At 40.3% G+C, this 24,138-nt stretch overlaps 1 protein-coding gene across 1 annotated transcript; it reads right to left on the bottom strand.

Annotated features, from left to right (window-relative positions):
• Positions 1 to 5,958: 5,958 nt before the first annotated feature.
• Positions 5,959 to 11,568, bottom strand: LOC122879061 (alpha-2-macroglobulin-P-like). The gene is made up of 7 exons (XM_044202737.1): positions 11,482 to 11,568; positions 10,319 to 10,393; positions 9,812 to 9,858; positions 9,020 to 9,245; positions 8,031 to 8,157; positions 7,666 to 7,815; positions 5,959 to 6,053 (listed from the first exon to the last, which is right to left on the bottom strand). The coding sequence occupies exons 1-7, from the start codon at positions 11,566 to 11,568 to the stop codon at positions 5,959 to 5,961; spliced, it is 807 nt and encodes a 268-aa protein (XP_044058672.1).
• Between the last annotated feature and the right edge of the window lie 12,570 nt (positions 11,569 to 24,138).

Below are 24,138 nucleotides of genomic sequence, written 5' to 3'. Positions count from 1 at the left end.
AGTAAACTAAAAACCTCAAATCATAACATATCTGTACTCATCTGTTTTTTTATTTTCTTTAATATACACCTTATTAATCCTTCATTTAATCAGTTATTAGGCATTTAGCTATAAATAAATGTTCTCATTTAATCAGTAAGAAGTTGTCTGTGTGTTTTCTTTGAAGCAGAAGACAAGGTCAATCTTTCGAAAAGATTTACATCCTTCTTAGAGACTGATCAATTTAATGATCGAAGTATTAATTAATTTCGTTTTGTTTTCCTGATTTAATGGGTGGTGCTGCCAACTAGAGTATTAAAGTGTAAATATCTGATTAAAGTAGTTGATTCTCCTACATTTGTTTATGTTATATAATTTGCGTTTAGATTGGTTCCCCATAAGCCTTGCTTTCACTAATTCAGTCTTTCACCGGGCACAATCCTGAAAATGAAGGCTCGTTAGCTATGCTACCTAATGCTGGCAGCCAGAAACAAATATCTATAATCAATGTACATTTGATAATCTAATCAAAGAACATGTTTTCTTGGCCTTTCTAAAATGAGCAATGGTGAAAGTTCTGTTATGATCAAGGAGCTAATAAACAGGCAGCGTTAGCTAGTTGAAAAGTTGTCTACTTCCACTTCAAACCAACTCGAAAACTTCTTCTAAATATTGAGAAACAAGGCAAGTTTGCTTCTTCGTGTCAAACCTCCCCTTCTCCTATCAGAAAGATGAAAGCATCGTGCCTCCCTCTTCGCATTGTGCCTCCCCCCCCTCCGAAATGACTCTTTCACTATCAGATTTTGATCCATTCAGTCCGATAACATTTGGAAAGTGTAGAAGAGCTGCACAATTAAATCATTTTATCCCCATTTAAGTCAGCAGAGGGCTAAACCGGAAGTTAGCTGCCTCAGCCAGCGGAAGTTTCAAGCACGCTTGCTCTATTGGCCCTCACAATGTGGAAGATCCAATTTTATACCCGGAAATCGAACTTTGTTTCTACAGTAGCCCAGAATGGATAAACCCTGGTTCTAGATAGGACCTTATGCGTTTTTCGCAAGTTTCGCAGCCAGGTGAGGCAAGCAGTATTCAAATGGTTGCAAACTGCAATTTCACCGCTAGATGCCACTAAATCAAATTGTACTTAATACTTATTTTAATTTTAATTTTATACTTATACCCACTTGGTACTTAATTTATCTGACCTGTATTATAGTGTATTATATTTTTTGCTTAGTACTTCTATTCCTGCGTGCACTGACATGATAGGGAGCTGCTGTAACAAAAGAGTTTCCCCTTTGGGATCAATAAAGTATTTCTGATTCAGATTCTAAATCCTACACACTGCTCCTTTAAGAAGTTTGCTGAAATTTTCAATACAGTCCTGTTCAGAATGACCCTGACTATGACTATGTAAAATTTGATTCTATTTTTGCTTTTTCTATTTATTTTTATGTATTTTTCCTGGATTTATGTGAGTTATGAAATACATTTAACTGAACCTCTAATGTGTTGGATTCAATTTGTGCCTGTATAATATTGGCAAAAATATAATATTGATTTCTGGGACGAGTAATATCACTTTGTTCTATGTATTTTCCTATATAGTAATTTTTATAATTGTTTTTTCTGGATTGCTAATGTGACTTAATGATAATGTATTTTTGAATCAGCTTCTGATGTGTTAGATTTGATATGTGCCTGTATAATATTGATCCGGCTGTTTCTAGTTGTTCTTGCCCTCTTAGATGCATGCTGTGTCCTCCATGTGGGAGAATCAGACAGTGTTGTCCAGCTCTGCTCTGATTGGTTCAGCTTGAGTAGATTTCACAATGTACAGAGAGGGGATGGAATGGAGGGTTAATAGGGTTTCACTTGCACAATTTTTTTTCAGTGTGTGGATGAAATATATGTGATGATCCTAATAATTAAATGAAAACATATGTGATAAATTATGATGAAAAATGAAATCACTGTAATGCAGCACTAGGAGAAAAATTATCAGTACACGTGCACATTCTGCACATGTGTATGTACACATACATACACATATGTTTATTAGTAGAATCATTGAGGACTAGAGGTCTGAATGGTGACCACATTTCTCTCGTCAAGCTGCAAATGAAAGAAAAAAATGTAAATAGACGATTCTAAGGACTTTTAGTCTGAAATGATTGTTTAATTGTTACTAAATTGAAATATATTTTTCTATATTTAATTCAGCCGGGGTTTGGGCATGTGTGGAGCTGGGTACCTCGGACAGACGACCCGGAGCCTGGACAGGTGTGGAGCTGGGTGCCTCGGACAGACGACCTGGAGCCTGGACAGGTGTGGAGCTGGGAGGAGGCGAAGGTGAAGGCGGGAACCTTCTGGAGGCCTGAGACGAAGGCGGGAACCCCCTGGAGGCCTGAGGCGAAGGCGGGGACCCTCTGGAGGCCTGCAGCGAAGGCTGGAACCCTCTTTAAACTAGTGGCAAAGGCAGGAGCCCTCTGGAGGCTAGAGGCAAAGGCGGGAGGCCTCTGGAGGCCAGCGAACCAGATCAGGAGCTGGCGACGAGGCAGCAGTACAGGCAGCCGGCAACGGGGCAGCAGGACAGGCAGCTGGCGACAGGGCAGCAGGGCAGGCAGCTGGCGACGGGGCAGCAGGACAGGAAACCGGTGACGGGATGATGAATCCGAAGCCTGCCACTCCAGCAGGGAAGGAGGGTACTGCTGCTGCTGTGATCCAGCCAATGGTTCAGCAGCTTGCTGCGACCCAGCAGTTGGTCCCGCGGTGTGCTGCGATCCAACCAGAAGAGGAGGTGGTTGCGATCCAGCATCAGCAACGGATTGGTGCTGCTGCGATCAAGCGGGGAATAGAGGCGACTGCGATCCAGCAGGGAGTCCAGGGAGCTGCTGAGATCCAGCCGGGAAAGTAGGCGACTGCAATCCAGCAGGGAGTCCAGGGAGCTACTGAGATCCAGCTGGGAAAGGAGGCGATTGCATTCCAGCAGGGAGTCCGGGAGCGAGGAGCTGCTGCGGTCAGAGAGTCAGAGAGTGAAAAGCTGCTGCAGTCAGAGAGTCCAAGAGCGAGGAGCTGCTGCGATCCGGCAGGGAGTGCTGGCTGCTGCGATCCAGCAGGGAGTGATGGCTGCTGCAATACAGCAGGGAGTGATGGCGCTGGAACTGGAGACAACTACAGCGCAGGAACTGGAGATGGGTGGCGAAGCACCGGTGCAAGCAAGTCGCTGGTTGGTAGGCTGGAGAGGTTCAGGCTGATGACTGGCTGACGAATCACCAACTGAAGTGCCGAACGCTTTCCTGAGGAGTGTTACGAAACTGCAAAAAGATGACGGTTCCATGTCGTGACCATATGGATGCTGCCCAGCGGAGTGCTGGTCCATGGATTAAGGAGATTAAGAAGGCCACCTTGGATCGCTCGTTGGGATATAGTTGTGGATGCATCTCGATGACCAGGGAACACAGTAACAAGAATCCATCGCAGTCCTCTGCCGAGCCAGAGAAGGACATTAGTTGGGTAATAATGCTAGAATACATCGGTGGTGAAGGAGTGACTGAGGAAGTGCCGGAAGTGATGGCTGAAATGGCTGGTGGTGGATGGGTGGAGAGATATCGTCGGAGAACCTCCGCCAGGTCCTGGAAGGGGTCAGCAGAGCTCATGGTTGTAATCCTTTCAGTTGGGTCCGACCTTCTGTTACGGACAGACAGGCAGGGGACACCGATATGGAGACAGATAGTTGTTTTATTCAATTTCAGCCAGATAGGATAGGTGGTCAGGTATGGAGATGGGAGAGTCTGTTGGAGGGAAGACTCGCTGGAGAGGGAGATCGCTGGAGAAGGAGATCGCTGGAAAGGGAGATCGCTGGAGAGGGAGATTGCTGGAGAGGGAGATCGCTAGAGAGGGAGATCGCTGGAGAGGGAGATCGCTGGAGACAGGAGATAGGGGTTATGCCGAGTAGCGGAGGTCGAGGTCGGACACTGACTGAGGTGAGCACTGGGTTTTTATGCTGGTTGTGATTAGGAGCAGGTGTGGATGATTAGCAGACGGTGGAGACTGGCGTATGCATCATAGTTCATAGGTATTGTGTCTGCCATGACATTTGAAATCTAAAGTCAAGTTGTTACTCAAGTGAGGCAGTGGAGGCACCGCAAATGAATAGGCTACATGTGTTGTATTCAAATGAATTCTGACTAATTAGCTGTTAGTTCTCAATTGCTCGGATTATTGGAAAGTTTCCATATAGAAGATTTCTTTTATCAGTCTATCTGAAAAGCTCCAACATAATACTGGGGATTTCTGCCTATATTCTAAACTGAATGGGTATCAAACAATAAAAGAACCTGTTATTTTGTTAAAAGGATCTGTCGTGCTATGCTATTGATATCGAAATATAAATTAATACTTCAGTGTACTTTTGAAATTTTGCTCCAGGGAGTATTGAAATTGTATGTGCAACATTTCAAATAAAAAAAACAACAACTAAGATTTAAGAACTTATAAACTGAGACCACACAATAAATGCTGAAAAATAATACACATTTACATTTATTTACAAAAGCCAGTTAAAATGTATAAAGTATACCAACTTTAGATTTTTGTATTGCAAGGAGTCACTCACATTTATGGACGTATTCATCTCCATGAAGTCAGCAGTGATGTAAGCACTGAGAGTCACTTCATCAGACACACCACCCTGTAGAGAGGAAGCATCATACAGAAATGATCATCACTATACCTCCAACACACAGGCGCCCGATTCACAAGTGATTTTGAGCACAGCAAACGGTGTCAGTGTCCTGTTTCACAAATGAACTCAGAAATCGCATATAAATTTGTGAGTCCTACAGGGCTCTCACATGCTTATGCATGAGTTGCAGTTATGGTGACTGAAACCTGTCAAAATTAACATGAGAAGGAATTATCTCATGTTGCAAATCGCTGCTTGCATGTTGCATTTTCGTGAAACGCGCCCAAGGCTGGCATTAGTTACTACTGAGCCATGAATAAAAGGGGTGCTGATGGTGCAGTGAAAAATGTCTAACCTTCTTCAGTTTCAGTTTTCATCAGTCATTTTTATATAAATTCTGCAGGGACTTTCAGCTTACCTTCATTCTGTTGTTGAAGAGTTTTCCCGACTGCTGGAAACAGCCATTTTCTTATTGTTTGCGCTCCAGCCAAGACTTAGACTCTTCAATCTTTGTTGGGTCAATGTAGATGAAAGACTGTGCTTTGGCAAAAGATCTCAGCACAAAAGCAGTCAACCTGAGGATATTAAAACAACACTAGACATTAACTGACAACATAAGACAACAGGAAGCACTTTATCTGATGTCTCACGATAGTCACCACAATATTCTAAACATAACACTTTACGTTAAAAAGTTCAGCTGTCTCTGATAGCCTGTATAACAATAGAAACACGCTTATTAGGGCATTAATGATACACTCAGATTTGATAAGATTATGACCAGAGCTAAATTTGTTTATGACGTCTTTTTACTTTTTAAATTATTTATGCCTTTATATAGTGACAGCTGAAGAGACAGAGGAAAGGGGGGGAGAGAGAGAGAGACAGACAGAGAGGGGACAAGATGGACTGGCTGGAATCAAACCCATACCGCTGCGATAAGGACTCAGCCTTAGTACAGGGGAGGCATGCGCTCTACCAGCTGAGCTACCAGGGCATGCCATGTCTCTGCAAGTTTCAATGAACAGACATAAAAAAACATGCATTTGCATTTGTCTGCATTTTGGGGAATTTTATGCCTTTGTTGGACAGCTGACAGTAGAGATATGAGAGGAAATGAGGAGAGAGAAAGGGGGAAATAACATACAACAAAGGTCATGTTGGGCCTCACCACATGTGGAGAACAAAGACAGGGGCCTGCTTGGGAAAGGTAAAGTCTTGACAAAGAGGCTTGAATGGAAAACAAAGGCCAAACAGTAAAAAAGAGCCAAACCCCCTTTAGGGCCATTAAGTCACACCTGTGTGCCAGATGTAAGCTTGAATCCAAACCCTGGATTTCTACTGGACGAGCCGCCAAAGGGGATAACCTTGCGCATGACATCATCACCTGCATAAAAGCAGAGGGCACAGACGCTCACTGTCTTTCCAGTGTAACTCTAGTTGCTTCAGAGAACACTAAACGTTGAACTTTTATTTTCTTAGGAAGGTCTTAACTCGCTGGACGAGCAACAGACTGTTTTGTGCTTGCTGAAGCACTGTTTGGATCCTGATTGTTATACTCACATAACAACCTTTGGCTGCAGAAGGAAGACAAGGATTTACCGTTTTTCTTCACGGAGAGAAGGATAACTTCTGAGCCCCGCTCTCTCCCCACTTAAGTCGACTGCTGCTTCCCTCTGCTGCCGCCGGAAGAACCCGCCGACAGCGCAGATCCGAGCCTGAGAGAACTCTGCCAGTTAATCCAAACGGACGCATTAAATGGCTAATAATAACTGTGCTTTATCAGACAAAGGTCCAGTAACACGGCTGTTGAATGAAAGTTGGCTGCTGGGTTCCTGTGTGATAAAGGGACAGCTATTGCGTCTTACCATGGCATTTGAGATCTCTTCTGCCTTACTCTGTGTGCTTTTCTTTCTCTCTCCTCTCCACTAACCCACACACTTTTACACATACATATGCACACACCTACACACACACATCTCAAACAACCCAGATAGCGTGGTAGAATAACTACCTACGCTCCATGCCATCTTGAGGGCAAATAAAGCGTGTCCTCCATTTTGGTTCTCCCCTTTGTTTGAGTTTCGCAGGTCTGCCCGCCATTATGGATCTGTGAGTGATGACCCCCGTAATTATTAATCCATATGACAATATTCATAAATATCTATGATTTTTTTCTAATAACCAAACCTTCCCTACCTGAATCCCAACAGTCGGCTAGGGGTTATGGCGGGGACGCTATGGCCACGTAACTAACCTGACCTTTAATTTCTAAATGGACTTGAAAGATACAGCATGTCAAATCAAGGAGCGTTATTGTCTCCTCTTATACTATTCATAGTGCATCGCAGGATAACTGTCTATACTCCCATGCTTAAAAACATATCAGTGAGGACGAACCATTTCACTGGTGGGTTTAATGCAGGAAACCTTGCAGACTGTAGGAAACACTATTTATCTGCACTCGGTCACTCCTACATTTATAACAGACTACAGTCCGTCTGTCATCACTGATAAACCTGGTTATTATCAGTAATTGTCCAACGTCTTTCTTTAAATTCCTTGAAATTTATGAACGGATGATACACAGACCCGACTTCAATAACTTTATGAGTCACAAACCATGGCAACAACAAGCAAACGTTTTTCTGAGCTCACCTTAAATCTCAGTTTATCACGAGGACATACGAGCAGGATTTTGTGACATCACCATAGTTTGGAAGCCAATCGTAGTCCAGTATGCAACTTACACAAGTGCGATGTGGAAACTTGAAACCTCAGTGCGCATACACTGACAATGGAATTTTCAGTGAAGTAGAAGACATCTTGTGTCCAGCAGTTAAACATTTGAAATGAAAAATATTAGCATATTTATAGATTTTGGATTTTTCAATAAGGGTACATCTAATTGTAAGTTACATAATGAGATTTTAATGCCTCTGTTTGTGGGAAAACCATATTTGACACAAATTACTATTCAAAGTATAGTATTTTCATACATCTTAATACATGTCTGGAGGGGATCTTTAGATTTGTTGTGTTCGTTGTGACTACGTCGATACGACCTCTGTCTGGCACGCTCACAATCTCATTGTCACATGAAGCGTGGGATCCCACATCCTCAGCAGTCACAGACACATTCACAACACCTAAAAATAATCAACACACACAGTGTGAAACTTCATTAACAATTTCTTCAGATCCTGTTAATTCCAAAAGTGTCGAAACATTTTATCACTGAGGTGAAGTTCACTGATTTCATAGAGATGAAAAAGGGTTGCGCTGGGGAAAGAGGGACAGCAGTTCATCCAACTTCGTACCCTTTAACACTTCACAACACTGTTGATGAAAGCTTGATCCTCACCCAAGGCTGAGGGGGCCATGGTCCAGCTGAGGGTCTTGCGCTCACTGCCACACAGACAGGATGTGTACTGGTCACCAGAGAGGGGGGTGAGGGTGTAATCTAAAGAGGGTGCTGGAGTCACAGTGACCTGTTCAATAGAGACAACAACATAACTGGAGATTTGCAGCAAATGCAAACAATTCTGATAGTATTTTGAAAACTGACTAGTTAAGAAAATGAGAATTGTTCCAAATATTTACAAGAACCTTGGTAACTGTTATTATGATTGCATTCACAGGACATGCAAGAGAGATGAGTAAAGTTGACCAGCGTGTCAAATTTTGATTGGTCCAGTTAATTACAGGTTTCAACAATGCTTTTATATTTCATTTACATTACATTTCAAAGTGCCTTTGAAACATACTGATTCCACCTCGAAAATGGAGTGAGTAAAATCATTATCTATGACAATCTGTTTAATGAGAAAAAGCAGACTTTTGTCTTTAGTTTAACTCATAACCTAACCAATTAAGTTCTGTTGTACATCCATAAATTTGGATTCATCAAGGTCCGAAATATATAAAAGGAAATCATCAGCATATAAGGACAATATATTAGTGAATCATCGGGGCAAGCGGGAGAAACACTATTGCGCATTTTCAGTGGGCTGCATACCCCAGAAGAAAACCTGGAACCTAGAAAACTTTTCTGGCCTATGTACCTGACGAGTCGGAGAAATCATTTTACATGGCGCGCTCTAAAAAGAGAAAAGCAGGAAGTGAAAACAGAACTTTTAATCAAGAATGGACAAACTCTTCAATGTTCAAACTTCACAGACAGTTCAAAACCAGTATGTCTCACATGTTCCATGGCGATTAAAAGCAGCAATGTGAAGTGCCACTTTGAGAAAAAGCACAGAGCATCTTTTGAGTAGGTTAACCCCCCCAAAAAAGCACCTACTGCTGACATTAGCTTATAGGAAAATAGAAAATTATAAAAACATTCATTACCATGATGCAGCTTGACAGGTAGTTGAAGGTGGTTGCCTTCAGTTCAAAGTGCTCTCCCCGGATGATGGAGTAGGGCAGACTGAGCTCGAGGAAGAAGGGCTGGAAGACGGTGAGCTCTTTACGAGGAGCCAAGCCAAAACCCTGATGGGACAAACAGAAAGCCTCTGTCTCCCAGGTGGTGATGGTGTCTGGAACAGTGAGGGACACATCCTTTGTTCCAGACTCTCTGAATCAGCAGATACACAGTGACACACAGACACATAGTGTGAGTTACAGGAACTTTCTTTTACATGACTCAGATTAGTCAGAGATAAACAATGTGAATGGATGAAAGAGAAACATTTCACTGTATGATTAAATGCACTGATATCCTGAATGAATGCAAAAGTCAAATTTTGAAAAATGTAATAGAACAAAATTCCATGTAAGACATTAAGGCAATTTTTCTCATGCTCAACAGCCTGCAGCATGTTTTCTCATCTTCAGAATACACTCTCACACACTCAGTTTTTCCTGACTTTAAATCCACCAAAACCCCTGTAGTAAATAGTTAGACAAATCCATTTCAAACTCTTAAAAGTTACATAGCATTTTTTACTGCACCACAAAGCTGTATGTGAACATGATGCTGAAGAGAACAGTGAGTCAAATTTCGTTATAGCACTAAAAAAGGAGTCTGTCAAAGAACCACATTCTTGTACTAAATAAACCCTTTTGGTTGAGTGTGTGAGCCTACAAATAAAGCCATGGAAGGGCTTGTGAAGCTCACCCAATTTCCACCAGGTCCCATACCCAAGTCTCAGGGAAGAAAGTGCGGCCCGTCTCTGCTGGCAGAGCAGCTTCAGGAACGTGATCACAAGACAACTTGTATGTACGTTTGAAATGCATTTTTTTGGTCTTTAATCTATGAAGAACTTTTGAAGAAACTGACACACATGATACAGTCATAACTTTTGCTCATATTATCCTGATAAATAATCATCACGGTTTACTAGAGCCAAAAAGTCTCACCAAGGCGGTGAAAGGGGGATTTTCATTTTTGGACCTTCACACATGAATAAACAAATTTGTTGCAATCTTCAGCCCCAGACTCTAGATAAACCAACAAGATATAATTTGGCACTGCACAAATGGGTGTATCATGGCATTAGTGATGCAGACTGTTCTTCAAATCGATTGTATTATATCAAGAGCAAAAGTGCTTTAAAAACTAATAAGAAAGTAAAAACCTGAAAAAACTGTATAAGCATCATCTTTCTTGACATGTTCATGAAGGAAACTTGATCTTTTTTGTCTCACTTTGAAGCATGTTACAGGATCTTCAACCTCTTTTGGAATACTGGATGCTTTCTTGACAGGGAACAAGTCAAATATCTGAAATGATAGATGCACAATGTTGTTTAACTAGGGCTGTTAAAAAAGTATGCGTTCATACTTCGTTCGTTTTTAGATTAATCTGAAATCATTACAATGTTAACAAATTATATACATCATAGTTTCCCTTACACAGGCCCATCAGATGAATCATGAATGATTAAAATTCAATTTCTACCCAACAAAGTTGTCAGTGCCACTGATTAAAATGTATCGTTCCTACTGATGAGGTGCACTTTCATTAATAATGAAACAGCAACATAAAGTTGCAGAGAGAAGAGAGAAAGAGAGAGACAGAGAATCACTTCTGCTCCTTATTTTGTGTCTGTGTGTGTGTGTGTGTGTGTGTGTGTGTGTGTGTGTGTGTGTGTGCTGCCACTACCAGCAGGAGGCACCAAAGTCAGCGCTTAGACCACAAATCACAATGTCCATGTTTGATTCCAGCAGGTGATCTTTGTATGTCTTTTCCCATCTCTCTTCTCACATTTCCTGTCATCTTTCTATTCTAATCAAGGCATAAAATGTCCCAAAAAATAAAAATAATACTCTGGGTATTAAAAATTATGAATTCAAAAAGAAGAGGCTCTCCTCTTCCCGCATATCTCATAAGGTCATTTAGGGTACTTTAGGCTACTGTACAAGCCAGGAACAATATTTCCCAAAATGCACATAAGTAGGATGAGCACTCACAGGTTTTTGCATTGCAACAGGACACATTACAAATCTCTGCATGTGTTTGCCAGTTGATCAATATCAGTGATTATAGTGCAAACTTCACCTATTCACAGTCAATCAGGACCATCACAACCAGTCTTTACAAATTAACAATAAATATAATTTAATAAATAATACATGTGGACCCTAATATATATGCTATAATGTGAATAAGCTATAGTTGGCAACTTAAAACAACCGAATATATCAAAATAAAAATTCAGGGTGGATTTTTTTTTAATTAAATTTGATGGAGATAAAGCCATGCCAGATGGGTTGTCTGATTTGACTTAACACAAATAAGTCACCTCATTTTTAAAAAATCTAATTACCTGTATCCTAAGTTGTCTATTTTTGTGGATTCCAGCAGTTACCAGAGTCTTCCCTGGCTTCTTGATGAGGATGCTCTGGTCGACAGCACCCACACCACACAGAGAATCTGGTAGGGCCGTCACCTGCATGGTGCTTTCCTCTCCTAGGACAGCTGAGGATGGAGAAAACTCCTGCGACACCTGAGACACACACACACACACACACACACACACACAGAGCTGTAAACCTATGACACTCCAGTCAGACATCTCACCTCAGCTATATCCTTTTTTATTACAATAGCCCATTAATAAAAGTAATCACATGACAAAGTTATCAGATCCCTTAAGACTCTCCAGTTGATCCAGAATGCTGCAGCACGTGTACTGACAAAAACTAGGAAAAGAGATCATATCTCTCCAATATCAGCTTCTCTGCACTGGCTCCCTGTAAAATCCAGAATTTAAAATCCTTCTCCTCACCTACAAAGCTGTTAATGGTCAGGCACCATTGTATCTTAAAGATCTCATAATACCATATTACTCGACTAGAACACTGCACTCCCAGAATGCAGGGTTACTTGTGGTTCCTAGAGTCTCCAAAAGTAGAATGGGAGCCAGTCTTCAGTTATCAAGCTCCTCTCCTGTGGAATCAGATCCTAGTTTGGGTTGGGGAGGCAGACTCCATCTCCACATTTAAGAGTAGGCTTAAGACTTTCCTCTTTGATAAAGCTTATAATTAGAGCTGGCTCAGGTGAGCCCTGAACCATCCCCTAGTTATGCTGCTATAGGCCTAGACTGCCAGGAGACTTCTCATGATGCACCTCTTTCCTCTCTCCTTCTCTCCCTCTCCATCTGTATGCATTTTTATCCCATTACTGCATGTTACTAACTCGACATCTTCTCTCTCCCGTAGTTCTGTGCTTTCTAGTTTCTCTCCTCTCTCCTTCTGTCTCTTTCAGCAGGTATTTCTGCCTCAGGAGCTGCAGAGTCTGGATCTGTGGTTGTGAGCGACCTGCTGGCCCTGTGTTCCTGCTTGACAACTGCTACTACAGTTGTTGTTATTGGCTCTGTTACTGATGCTGACATTATTTTTCCTATAGCTGTCATTCCTATTATTAGTAATTTATTAATATTAACACTAGCACAGGCTGTCCATATGTATATCTGAGAGGAAAATGAAACAATGAGTTTTGTTGAAAAAGGCTTTTCCACTCCTCAAACTGATTTGTTTAAAAGCATATTTTGACAGGAGTCATGTAAGAAAAAGCTAGCTACTTACTTTGCACATACTTCAGTTTTGATTTCATCCTGTGAAATACTTATTTCATCAAATGCATTTATTTTCACACTAAATTAGCATTGTTTGGCCATTAAAAGCCATACCTTACCTTACCTTAGCTTACATACTTCTCCACCTTGAAGCTGTGATGTATTTTCTTTCCATCAGTCCCCACAATAACTTTGTAGGTTCCTTCACAGGCCTCAGGGTTCAAGGAGTAAAAAAGCTGCAGTATTTTAGCATTGGATGTTTCGTTCAGCCACTGTTTAATCCTGTTGTTCTTCGCATCCTGTTAAATAAAATAAATGGGAAGAACACTGGGAGCCTATGGTGACTTTGGTGATCCTCCCATTCAGTATCTGTTTGACACAAAATTACTGAAAACATTTTCAATTCATATGCGGTTAAAGTTAATTTTTGACTATATTTTATTTAGGCTGGATCAAAATGCCCAACATTTTCAGATAATGTAAAAATCAACTTGTAGATCCTGAATGTGATGAAGAAGCAGTCTGAAGAAATTCAATTCAATTCAGTTTTATTTATATAGCGCCAATTCATAACAGAAGTTATCTCATTTCACTTTTCCTATAGAGCAGGTCTAGACCGTACTCTTTTACACCTCACTTTGATTTTTAAATGATTTGATAACCAATCATTATTAATAGTGATTTAAAATGTAAAAAATAATATAAAAGGTTTATTTTGAAAATACTGAAACAGCTCTTAAAGGCTAGGTTCGCAATTTTTCAAGTCTGTCTTAAAACAATAGTCAGGTGTCCATATGAACATTGAAACAGGTTTGCTTGCTGTAATCATTCCTCCTGTTCATACTGGCCATGAAGAGATCCATTCCTAATGACGTTTATCTGGAGCTAAAATGGGTCTTCAGCCTTCTGAGTTAGTCAAGTGGATATCTTAGGTAGTCCTTTATATATGAAATCCCCTCTTTGTTATTTTCTCTCCACTGCAACCCAATAGGGAAACACAAAGAGGAAATTTCACTGTAACTGAAAAATATTCACTAGACTTGACTGACTTAGACTGTTGACGCCTCATATTAGCTTCAGATACATTTCTCAATACATTTTTGTAAACAACCGGGACTGTGGATTTTGTCCCCCATCACTTACAGTTAAAGGTGGGGTATGCGATTCTAATCCACTACACATCTTTCAACAAATAACTCCTCACGCTCCGCTAGCTGTCCATTCTGTGTGCTGAAAAAAAAAACTCAGGTGTTTGTACACAGCCCTGGCTCTGTAAATGGGAAACAAACAAAGTCACACAGCACTATTCCAGCCATGATTTGTGTGTCAGATAACGTTAAATGACTTGCCCAGGGACGTTCAGCTTACTTTCTAGTTTGCCAAGATATGCTGTTGTTGTGATGTTAGCTATAGTAGCAGCAGAGTTGTGTGTATCGCTGTCTGGAGCTGCTGTGCTGGCTCTGGGAAACGTCTCGTCATCTCTGGCTGTTAGCTTCGCAGCAGCTACTGTAGTGACAGTCTGCTAACCCACAACCTAGCTAAGCTAATCCACAACCTAGCTAACATTAGTTACATTACTTGCTGTGTCGTTGTTCGCTCTGTCATGGTGTTTTTCATGGTATTGGATTTCTCCAGAATCGCATACCCCACCTTTAAAGTGCATTACAAAAGGATCTCTTCATGGCCAGTATGACCAGGAGGAATGATTACAGAAAGTAAAACCTGTTTCAATGTTCATATGGACAACTGACTATTGTTTTAAGACTTGAAAAACTGTGAACCTTTCCTTTAATGTGAGTACACATTTGGATCATTCCTACCTCAATTTCAATGGTGTTGTACTGGAAGAAGAAAACAAATGAGATTTATTAATATTTAAAAGTAAATAATAGTGCTGATGGTTCCACATAATGTCACAGAATAACACTGAGTTATATATTGAGAATAACAGTGTTACAATCCGGTTACATGATGAAATATAAGAGTGTTTTCCTGATGCAGTCATTCCTTTGGTGTTAACGGGCACTTGCCCAACAGATTGGATGCCATTCAATGTACAGTAGACTAAAACAACCACCTTATATTTATCATTAAAAACATACAGTATGTCAATTTGCCTGCTCACAATATCTACTCAGTTCTCATTAATGTTATGTTATTTATGCGGTGCTTTCTAGACAGACAAGAATGGCTGTGCCACCTTTAACTTCAAGATGTCAACTTTCACAAAACCAAATTTTAGAATCAGTTTCAACCAAATCAGGATGCAAGAAGATAAACTGTTTCTCAATTGACAGATATTACATTTTTTACATATGTTTTAAAAATGTTGCATACTCAGTGTTGTAACAGGCAGCCTTTTCTTACATGACTTCCTGTGAAGCAGAGAAATGTTGTCATGTTGTCATCCTGAAAGTTTTTTTAAGAAATGTAACTTTATTTATATATAAGATACAGTTGTAAAGATCCTTTTCCCAGCTTTAAATTGGATTCTCTGCTACAAAATGTTACAAAACAAGACATTTGTTTTAGTGTTAGGAGTTATCAGAGCATCTACTAAAATATTTGACGACCTTCAACTCAGCACAGGCAGGTTTACCGAAAGGGGCTGTGGTTGTACTATTGACCTAGAAGCCTCGACAGAAGCCCTAGCACTAAGTTAATTATTGAGACTCATTAAACACATAGCCCAGGGTAAAGAGCACAACCACACAGATATCACTTCATTATGCAACTTGTTCAACTGTTCAATTCCACTCCACCAGCTGGTGTGTGCATTGTGGTTGACTGAGTCACTAATGGTGTGTTTTTTAATGACATCTTGAAGAATGGAGGTTTAAACACTCACCAGCTGATTGGCAGGTCTCAACTTAGTGTGCAGTGTAATAACTCTGAAATGCACTGAGAGAAATGCAAAGAGATTATCTAAAGCTTTCTCACCAAACACCCCAACAGATGACTAAAACTAACAACTTCTGTTCAATGAGGTATTACATTGATGTAAAACTTCCAAAATTCCTGTGGTGTAAAGACAAAAATGATCTGTGGTTAGTGACAGTAAGGCCATGAACACCTGCCATCAAATCTCTTGCTGTGCAAATGGCAGGAGTGATTTTTCAAACATGGTAAAAGGCATGGTGGAGGTGTGCTGGTTCACACCAACCACAGTAGCTCTTCCTCTAACAGCTCACTGTGGCTGTTTCTGCTTGTACTGGTAAATATTTAAACTAATTCGCTGACAAAAGGAGAATTGCTGTAGGAGAGTCATCAGGACACAGAGAGGGTTTTAACTATTAGATTAAATTACCAATGCATGCATCATTTCCTCTGAATCTCATGCACGTGTAGGTCATTTGAATGTTGTTCGGGAAAGGCGGACTTCACCAGTAACAATGAAAGCTAGTATGTTTAGAGGCAATTACAAAATGTAAATACATTGAATGGCTATTACACAAAAAACGGTGACCATTAACAGTAGAAAAAAACTGGAAAAAACAGAATATGCTTCGTTTACAATGTAGAATTTATGTAATAATTGCCTCTATGATCTTTTGTTTGAGGCTGATTTCACTATTGAAATATATTTGCAAATACACCAAATAAACAATAAATTATAAAGTTAATCATAAACTTTTATTATATTGTAGAAAAGGTTTCAGTCGTAGTCATCTGGACACTGTTTTCAGAATCAAGACATTTCGGCTCCCATCCGGAAGTTATTCTCAATTGTGAAAAATGAAAACCAGTTCTCAGACCATTTTTCACAATTGAGAATGACTTCGATGGAACATTCCTGGAAGAATGAGGGACTACACCGTTTTATTATATTGATAATATTTTTATGTAGACAAATATTTAAAAGCTTTTAGAAAGTTGAGGAATAAAAGTAGCACTTTCCTTAAAAAAATATTATGATTGTGAATTAATCATTTTAAAAATTTCCAAAATTAATGTTTTGTTTATCTCTGTGAGATGTCTGACGTTTGGTCCCTGCTTCTACCAAGGCTCGTGAGCCAATAGTATAACGAAGTTGGTATCACGTGGTATAGTTGCCAGTTAGTGTGGAAAAAATACTGACGTTAGCACATTTTAGCTATCTTAGCTTAATCATCTGAACAACAATAATCCATAAAATTACAGTTCTGCATATTTAAACGGAATAAACAACAATTACTGACAGTTATAGTCCTTACGACCTTAACTAATGTGTTGTTACCGGTTAGATTGTCAAAATTAGAAAAATAACAGCTTCAATTCCTGAGGAGCTACGTTAGCATTAGTAACGGTTGCGTCCAGTTACCTAACGTTATAGATCCCTCTAACAATGTAACGTTATAACGAAGATGTGTATCAGAGGTGATTTAGAAGTGGACCAGGGTCCGACATAACTGATGGCCCGGGGCCAGTACAAGTTGCCCGGGGGCAGGGCAAGTTGACTGACCAGTCACTGGTCCGTCTGCGCCGATGGGCTTATGAAAAGACGGTCGCTCTTCTTTAAGAATGGAGTGGACGTGGGATCCCAATACATTTCCAATGTGTCATGTCGAAGGTAAACTAAGGTTCAGAACTACTGTAAATCTGCTCATTATAGTGTTTAGACCAAAAATGGGACTGTTATTGAGGGTGTCATCTCATATAGCAGTCTATTGTTAGCCCTATTATGAGACACTTAGCTGAGGTACTTGTGGCTAGCTAGCCATGTAGCCAGCTGCACTGAGTTCACGTTAATATAAAAATCTGAAAATAATGACATGATCATACAGTCGTCTCCCTGCAGCCATTGCTGCTGTTTGTGCGCTCAGCTGTTTTTTATAATCTGCTATGAGATTTGTTTTCAGCAAGAAAACACTTCAACTAATGTTAGGTCAACACTACGCTAACACTAACGCTAGCTAATGTCAACTTTTAGTGTAGCTGTTTGTCTAATGTGGAGTGCTGTGGGTTTTACTAGCATCCCTGCAATGTACTGTACTCTGATTGGATCAAAATGTAAATATGTACCTAAGTGTACCTTAGTGGAAGGATGATTGAAAGCTAGCTAGCCATATCCTAAGATTACCATAGATAACATAAGTTACATGAAACACCACCGCACAAAGTCACCTAAATCTATAGCTATATGGTGCAAAATGAATTCATTACTCTATCACAAAAGATTCATCACTTGATATGACTGAGTCTCAGTAGAAGAAGTAGAAGAAGTAGTAGTAGTAGTAGTAATCATCTTCTTCTTCTTCTTTTTCTTCTGTTGCGTTTTATGGCGGTTGGCATCCATAATTGTGCATTGTGCCACCTACTGGATTGTAACAGCTTCACAGTGTAAACTATTTATAGTGTCCACCTAAAGTGATCCCATGCCATAGTCCATTCTATAACCCAGACCCCATTGGCCCTTCCCTCAGTGTAACATCCAGATCCTCTCCAGATATGTCCACAACATTCAAGAACCTTCTTGCAGCGTCCAGCACCATCTTAATCCTTTCCAACTTCACCTTTATTTCAGCCGCACAGTATATAACCATGGCAATAAATGCCAGAAATCGTTTCTTGTCCATACTGATGCTCTGATTTTCTCCATTTCCTTTCTTCTCCTTTTCCTTTTGTACTGCCACCATTTCACCGTTTCTCTCCATTCTCTTCAGCTTCAGCGTATGACATTCTCTTTTCTGCTCGGATCTTATTCATTTTTACTTCCTTAATTCTTTTGGGCACTGTGCTGATCCCGTATGGTGGTTTCCTTCGCAGTGCAGGCACTTTGCTTGCTCTTTCTTCACTTTGCACTTCTCCACATTACAGTCGTCCTTCCCACATCTCCCACATCTCCTGCCTCCTCTACATACTGCAGCAACATGTCCATATTCCTGACAGCAGAAACACCTGAGAGGCGCTCTCTCATACGGCCTCACCCTGTAACACACATAATGTAGATACACTCTTTCCCCTCAAACGTCAAACACACCGAGTTACTCTCCTCCTTCTTCCCATTTCTGAATCTTATCAGCCTTCTTGCCTCACACACACCTTCAACCTCCCGAAATGACTCGGCCTCCACCGTCAGTGGCACGCCGCTTACTACTCCCTTCTTCTTTATTTCTGCTCCGAGTGGGAAGCAGTTCACACTGCTGTGATCTCTAAATGCACGAATCTTCAGGGCTTTATCTCTCTGACGCTTTGACACATTCAATGATAACCATCCCACTTCCTGTTATCCTGACTGATCTGACATCTCCGAACTTTCCTCCTACAAACTTTCCGACCTCATGTGGATCCTTGAAAATGCCGTCTGTTTGTGTCACAGCTACCATCCCAACAAGATACTTCTCCTCTTTCTGACTGGAATCACTTGAACTGTTCTTCTTCCTTTTCTTTTTATATTCAAATCCTCTCGAGTCCTCGTTTCCAATTTCGCGCGCCGATTCCTCCTCTGACTCCATTTCCGCCATTTTTTTATGAGTCTCATTCTCACTCCACTCGACCATGAAATATGCAGGTTGTGCAACTAAATGGAAGGGGGGGAGGGGGAGTGCGTCATCTAGTGGTTATCACTGTTATCAATAGCGCCTTTAAGATGACAGACAAGTTATTAATTGCTTTATTTACTCTCTTTCCATGAATGCCCTGTATTCTATCAACTTAAGGACAATCAATCAAAAACATATATGATTGTTACCTGTTTGTCCAGGGAGGTAGATTGGTTTATCTGTTTGGATAAATGTCATTGGTTGATAGACTTTGATCATGACCTTCCTGACTTCTTTTGAGTAAAAATTGTCGCCTTGTGCCTCCACCTCCAACTTCTGCACCACTTCATTCTGCGCTAAAGGAGCCTGTGACAGAAACACCAAGAGAGCCATTAACTCTTACTGAAAAAACTGTTTTCACTTGATCTGTTAAAAACCTAAAATCACAAATGTATGCTGTATTACGAAAGCATTTGTCAATTTACACCATTGTGACTTTATATATTTTGTTTTGTGTTACAAATCTGTGTGTGCGTCTTACTGTATATGTTATGAAACCTATTAAAGTTCTCCAACATAAGGAGTGTTGTATTTTAATCAACACATTTCCAAAGAATGTTGCAGAAATGACTGAAAGCCCATCTCGAGAGCTGACCTTAAATTGAGTGCAGGTATGAAACTCTATACTGGATGTCTTCTTGAGTAGAGTTATATTCTGCTCTTGGGACATCAAAGTGACGCTCATGACCAGAGTTTCGTTGGGCTGCAGGAGACTCGCACAGACTTTGGTTTCAGCTCCAGCTTCAAGAACTGCAAGAATGGCTACCATGTACTGCCTACAGCCACAGAAACATATGCACATTAAGAACTTTAAAGTCCACATTTCTAGGTAGAATACATCACAATCGACAGACAAGCCCTGTCCAATTTCAAAGGAATTTGAAGTTGTCATCCTAGTGAGCATAGTGCCAGCAGAGGGTCACACTCACTGGTGAGAAGTCATAAGAAGCTGTTTGTTTTGTTTTCAGCCTTTATCAGTGTCATAAGTATAGCCATGTTTCCATCCAAATGTAGTGCACATTTCACTGAATTTCCAGAAAATCAGCAAAAGACAATGCTAATGAACGTGTGTTTCCATCCACTACTTTAATGTGAATATTAGGAGCTGGTTCACTGGGAAAAACAGCTGGTGGCACTAATTTTACAGTCGGTTGTTATTAAACCATCGAAGAAGCAGAGGGTGCAACTCCACGTCATTAAAAGAGCGCCAGTAAAATCTCAAACGAATGAAAATGATGTAGAAAATATGATGGAAATATGGAATTTTTGTTTGTTTCATGTATTACTGTGAGGAACATTGCAGTCTCCTCATCGCTCCACACGGATCTGATGATTCGTCTCTTCAATGGAGCAGCTTCAGTGGATGTTTCTGTCACGTGCATCATGTACATCATTATTTATTCATTAAGTCTGTTTCCTTTGAACTTTGTCACATACTGCTTTTATTATTACACCAACTTCTCAGTCAAGCACAAAAACTTTTTTTTCCATATTTAAAGTTTTATTTATGCGCAATGAAAAAACATTTAAATATAGACACAGATAAACCCATCTAAGGTAGCTAGTATTGCACCGTATATTTACAAAGCAACCTACCACTCGAAAAGGAAAGAATGTAGAAACTTGCACACTAACAAGTGTGTGCACTGTCTGTCAAAACTACTAGTCCATGAAAACAACAAAATGTATTTATACATATCCAGCTAATAAGTAGACACCGTTCAGTTCCTTTATCAACAAATCAGACAATACCTCAAATAATGTACACTGTGATATAAAGAGAGACATATAACCCCTGAAAATGAGACCAAAGTATACACTGCAGACATCAAGCAGCAGCTACTCCCAGACAGATATTGATGGTGGAAGAGGTTTACTCATATTTTTATTCAATGTTTGTTCATTCGAAACATGTTCCTCTGTGAATGCAGACATGCATGCATTAAGGAAAAGTGTTTAGACCCCTGGATGTCTTGTTGCTCACAGATCAAGCAAGCCTTCACCGATCTCAAGAATTCCCAGAGATTTTCCTTTTCTTTTGAGCTAATTTAACCAGGTAATTACACACAAGGAAAATAAATTTGCCACCCCCTTCCCCTCCCCACGTTTCACCACAGCAATGTTTAGCAGTTGAGAAATTGATCTTCTCTAGAGGCTGCTAGAAATGTAACGTCTACTGTGAGCAAGGTTCAAAAGCAGGTTTAAAGGGTATAGTGTAGCCAATCTGATAAAGAAGCTCCAGAACCAAAAGCATTGTCATATCTTGAGTTTTTCAGTATGTAGCATTCATGGAAATACAAGGGCAGCATTTTAGCATTGCTTTAGTAATATTTATCCACAGTACTGGCTCATGACTATCAAAATATCTCCAAGTTGCTGTGTTTCTGGCCACCACTATTTATCATCTATTGTGTTAGCAGGCACAGTATCTAAACATTTGTTTTTTATCAAAGGATGTTTTGTACATTTCCATTTGCAGTTATTTTCAGAGAAGCTTTTTCTTACAGTCTAGCAACACTTTCCAGGCGTGGCTGTTTTCTAATTTCTCTTTGGGGAGGGAGATCCAGGAAATGAAAACATAATCTAATGGATATCCATTAGTCCTAATGCACTAATGACTAGAACACAAATTTCCAGTTACAATGTTGAAAAAACATGCAGTTGCATGGCTAGGACAGAGCTATAAGATGATTGTTATGTAGATATTGTGAATTCAGACACAGTATTAAAAGGCACAGTTTTTTGACAAGGTCTACTTTGACAAGTAAGTAGCTTAGTAGACTGGTAGGTACACATCAAAAACAGCAGAGGGAGTAAACTGTTATGCTCCCAAAAAGCAGATCCCAAGGACAGAGTAAATGTTCAGAACCTGCACGCATCACAAGTTTAACAGCATAATCATAACTAACCCAGCTGTTTGCTGTTAGAGCAGTAGCAAAATAGATAGTCCCACAGGAGATAAAAAAACTGACTCTGTATACAAAAAAAGTGGTGGTCTTATATTGTCATGTCACATAGCAACACGACAAGAGACTATAAACATTCCACAAAACACGTTGTGATAAGCAGTTACACTGAAACTTAGTCCAGAGCAGCAACAGGAAACACTGTTCCTCTAACTACTGTCATCCCTAGACCAAGGGTCATCACTACTGCTGTGGTGTGTTGGTATCAAATCTGTATGTGTTGTATTTGCCTATCAGGCAAGATAAGGTAGTTTTATTCATATAACACATTTCAAACACAGAGGCAATTCAAAGTGCTTTACATTGGCAAAGAAAAGCATTAAAATTACATTTAAAAAGAATAAGCAATAAAAAAACTGATTAAAATCAAGTTATATTTTTTTAATGATGAAATGAAATTAAATAAAATACAAATGGAATAGACCAGAAATACAGTTACAGCTGAAAACACAGCAGGCGGATGAAATAAGATGCTTCACTACATCCTCTAGAGTTTTAATATTGATAGCAGTGAATGTTGACAAACTAGCCAAATTGTTTCTGTGGTTGTAGCAGTGATCTGGTTCCATTGTTTGACATGGAGGAATTTATGGCCACTCAGATATTTTAGATTTTTTTTTCAATTAAAAAAAGATGCAAGCTCATTACACTTATTGAGAGATGGAAAGTCTGTGGCTAATCATGCTAGGGGATTAATTAGCTTCTCAACAGTGGTGAGAAGAAAAAGGGAGGTAATGGTGTCCCACAAAAAGTGAGATGTCAAGTGTGGTAAGACCTATTTTCAAAACTCCAACTGCACAAAGCGTAAAGCACTTATGGTGTACCATGGAACATACCTCTTTGCAAATCCATTTCACACAGCATTGATGAGGCCCAGGGGGTTGCTCTCTCTCAGTATACTCAGTATAAGACTCATCTAAAGGAATCAGTATGCTTCAACAGAAGTGCTTGTTGGAAAGCATCTGAACTTTCTCAAACTGCTAATCGTACAGCCACACCCACTTTACGCAGCAATTTTGGTGTGCGGAGGTAAGAAAGTAGGCAGGATTTGAACCCAGCCCCTCTTTTTCCCCCCTCATGCTTCTCTCAACTACATCCATCACTTTTCATGGATATAAACGAGTGCAACACCATGAATGCCTTTGAGGCAAGACTGCGAAAGTGTTCAGCCTTATTCTAATTTGAACGATTATCACGTATCACCCATTTCTATGATGGCAGGCTTTCATCTTCAGATACGGCTCTTCGAAACAGCTATAAACATGTTTGCCTTCAGACGTGTTCACACAACATATTTGTTTCCGAACCAGTTCGTTTCAGATCACAAATACAGCAATGTCTCTTTCCAGAAATCATGACCCGGTTACTCAAGATAATCCACAGACCTTGTGAGCAGTTTAATGTAGGAACTATTTTCTTTTTACCGAACTACACCTGCTAACCGTGTCACCACGCAGAAGGAAGCGTGCAACAATAACAAATAACAATATTTTAACTAATAGTTCGATACTGCTACCTCACATAGCACCACTGAGCTAGCTAACGTTACAGCTCCACCGAGGAGGATGCCATTAATGTTTACGTCACGAGCAAGAGCTTCTCGCCCATGAGTAGATGCATACTTCCTTCTGCTCAGTGATACGGTTTGCAGGCTGGTGTAGCTCGTCACAGCGGGCTCAGTAGAGACACGAGAATCGCTCTGAAGCGGGAGCTGGAGCGATTGAGCACACATAATGGTCTTTGGCAGTCTAGTGTTAGCTGAAAGCTAATTGGAGGACCTACCAGAAAAGGAATAAAAAAGTCAGTGCCAGGGGAACTGGCAGGAAAGTAGCACAACATGTGTTAATCTTGACTGCTTACATATTATGACAAACAAATTGAAAATATGGAAGTGAGAGGTGCCAGCGACCCGTCTACAATTGCGGTGGCTTGGGAGGGACATTTTCACTGCTGGCTCCAAT

The sequence above is a fragment of the Siniperca chuatsi genome, linkage group LG7 (assembly GCF_020085105.1).
Source record: "Siniperca chuatsi isolate FFG_IHB_CAS linkage group LG7, ASM2008510v1, whole genome shotgun sequence".
In the NCBI taxonomy this organism is placed as follows: Eukaryota; Metazoa; Chordata; class Actinopteri; order Centrarchiformes; family Sinipercidae; genus Siniperca; species Siniperca chuatsi.
This window is presented reverse-complemented; position numbering and strand designations above follow the sequence as displayed.

Coding starts and splice junctions, on each gene's coding strand:
- LOC122879061 (XM_044202737.1), bottom strand. CDS start 11,568: ATGCAGGTGACGGCCCTACCAGATTCTCTGTGTGGTGTGGGTGCTGTC. Junction 8,158..9,019: donor ACCTGTCAAGCTGCATCATG/GTAATGAATGTT, acceptor TCTATTGAACAG/GTCACTGTGACTCCAGCACC. Junction 6,054..7,665: donor CTCCAGACATGTATTAAGAT/GTATGAAAATAC, acceptor GCTTTTATGCAG/GTGATGATGTCATGCGCAAG.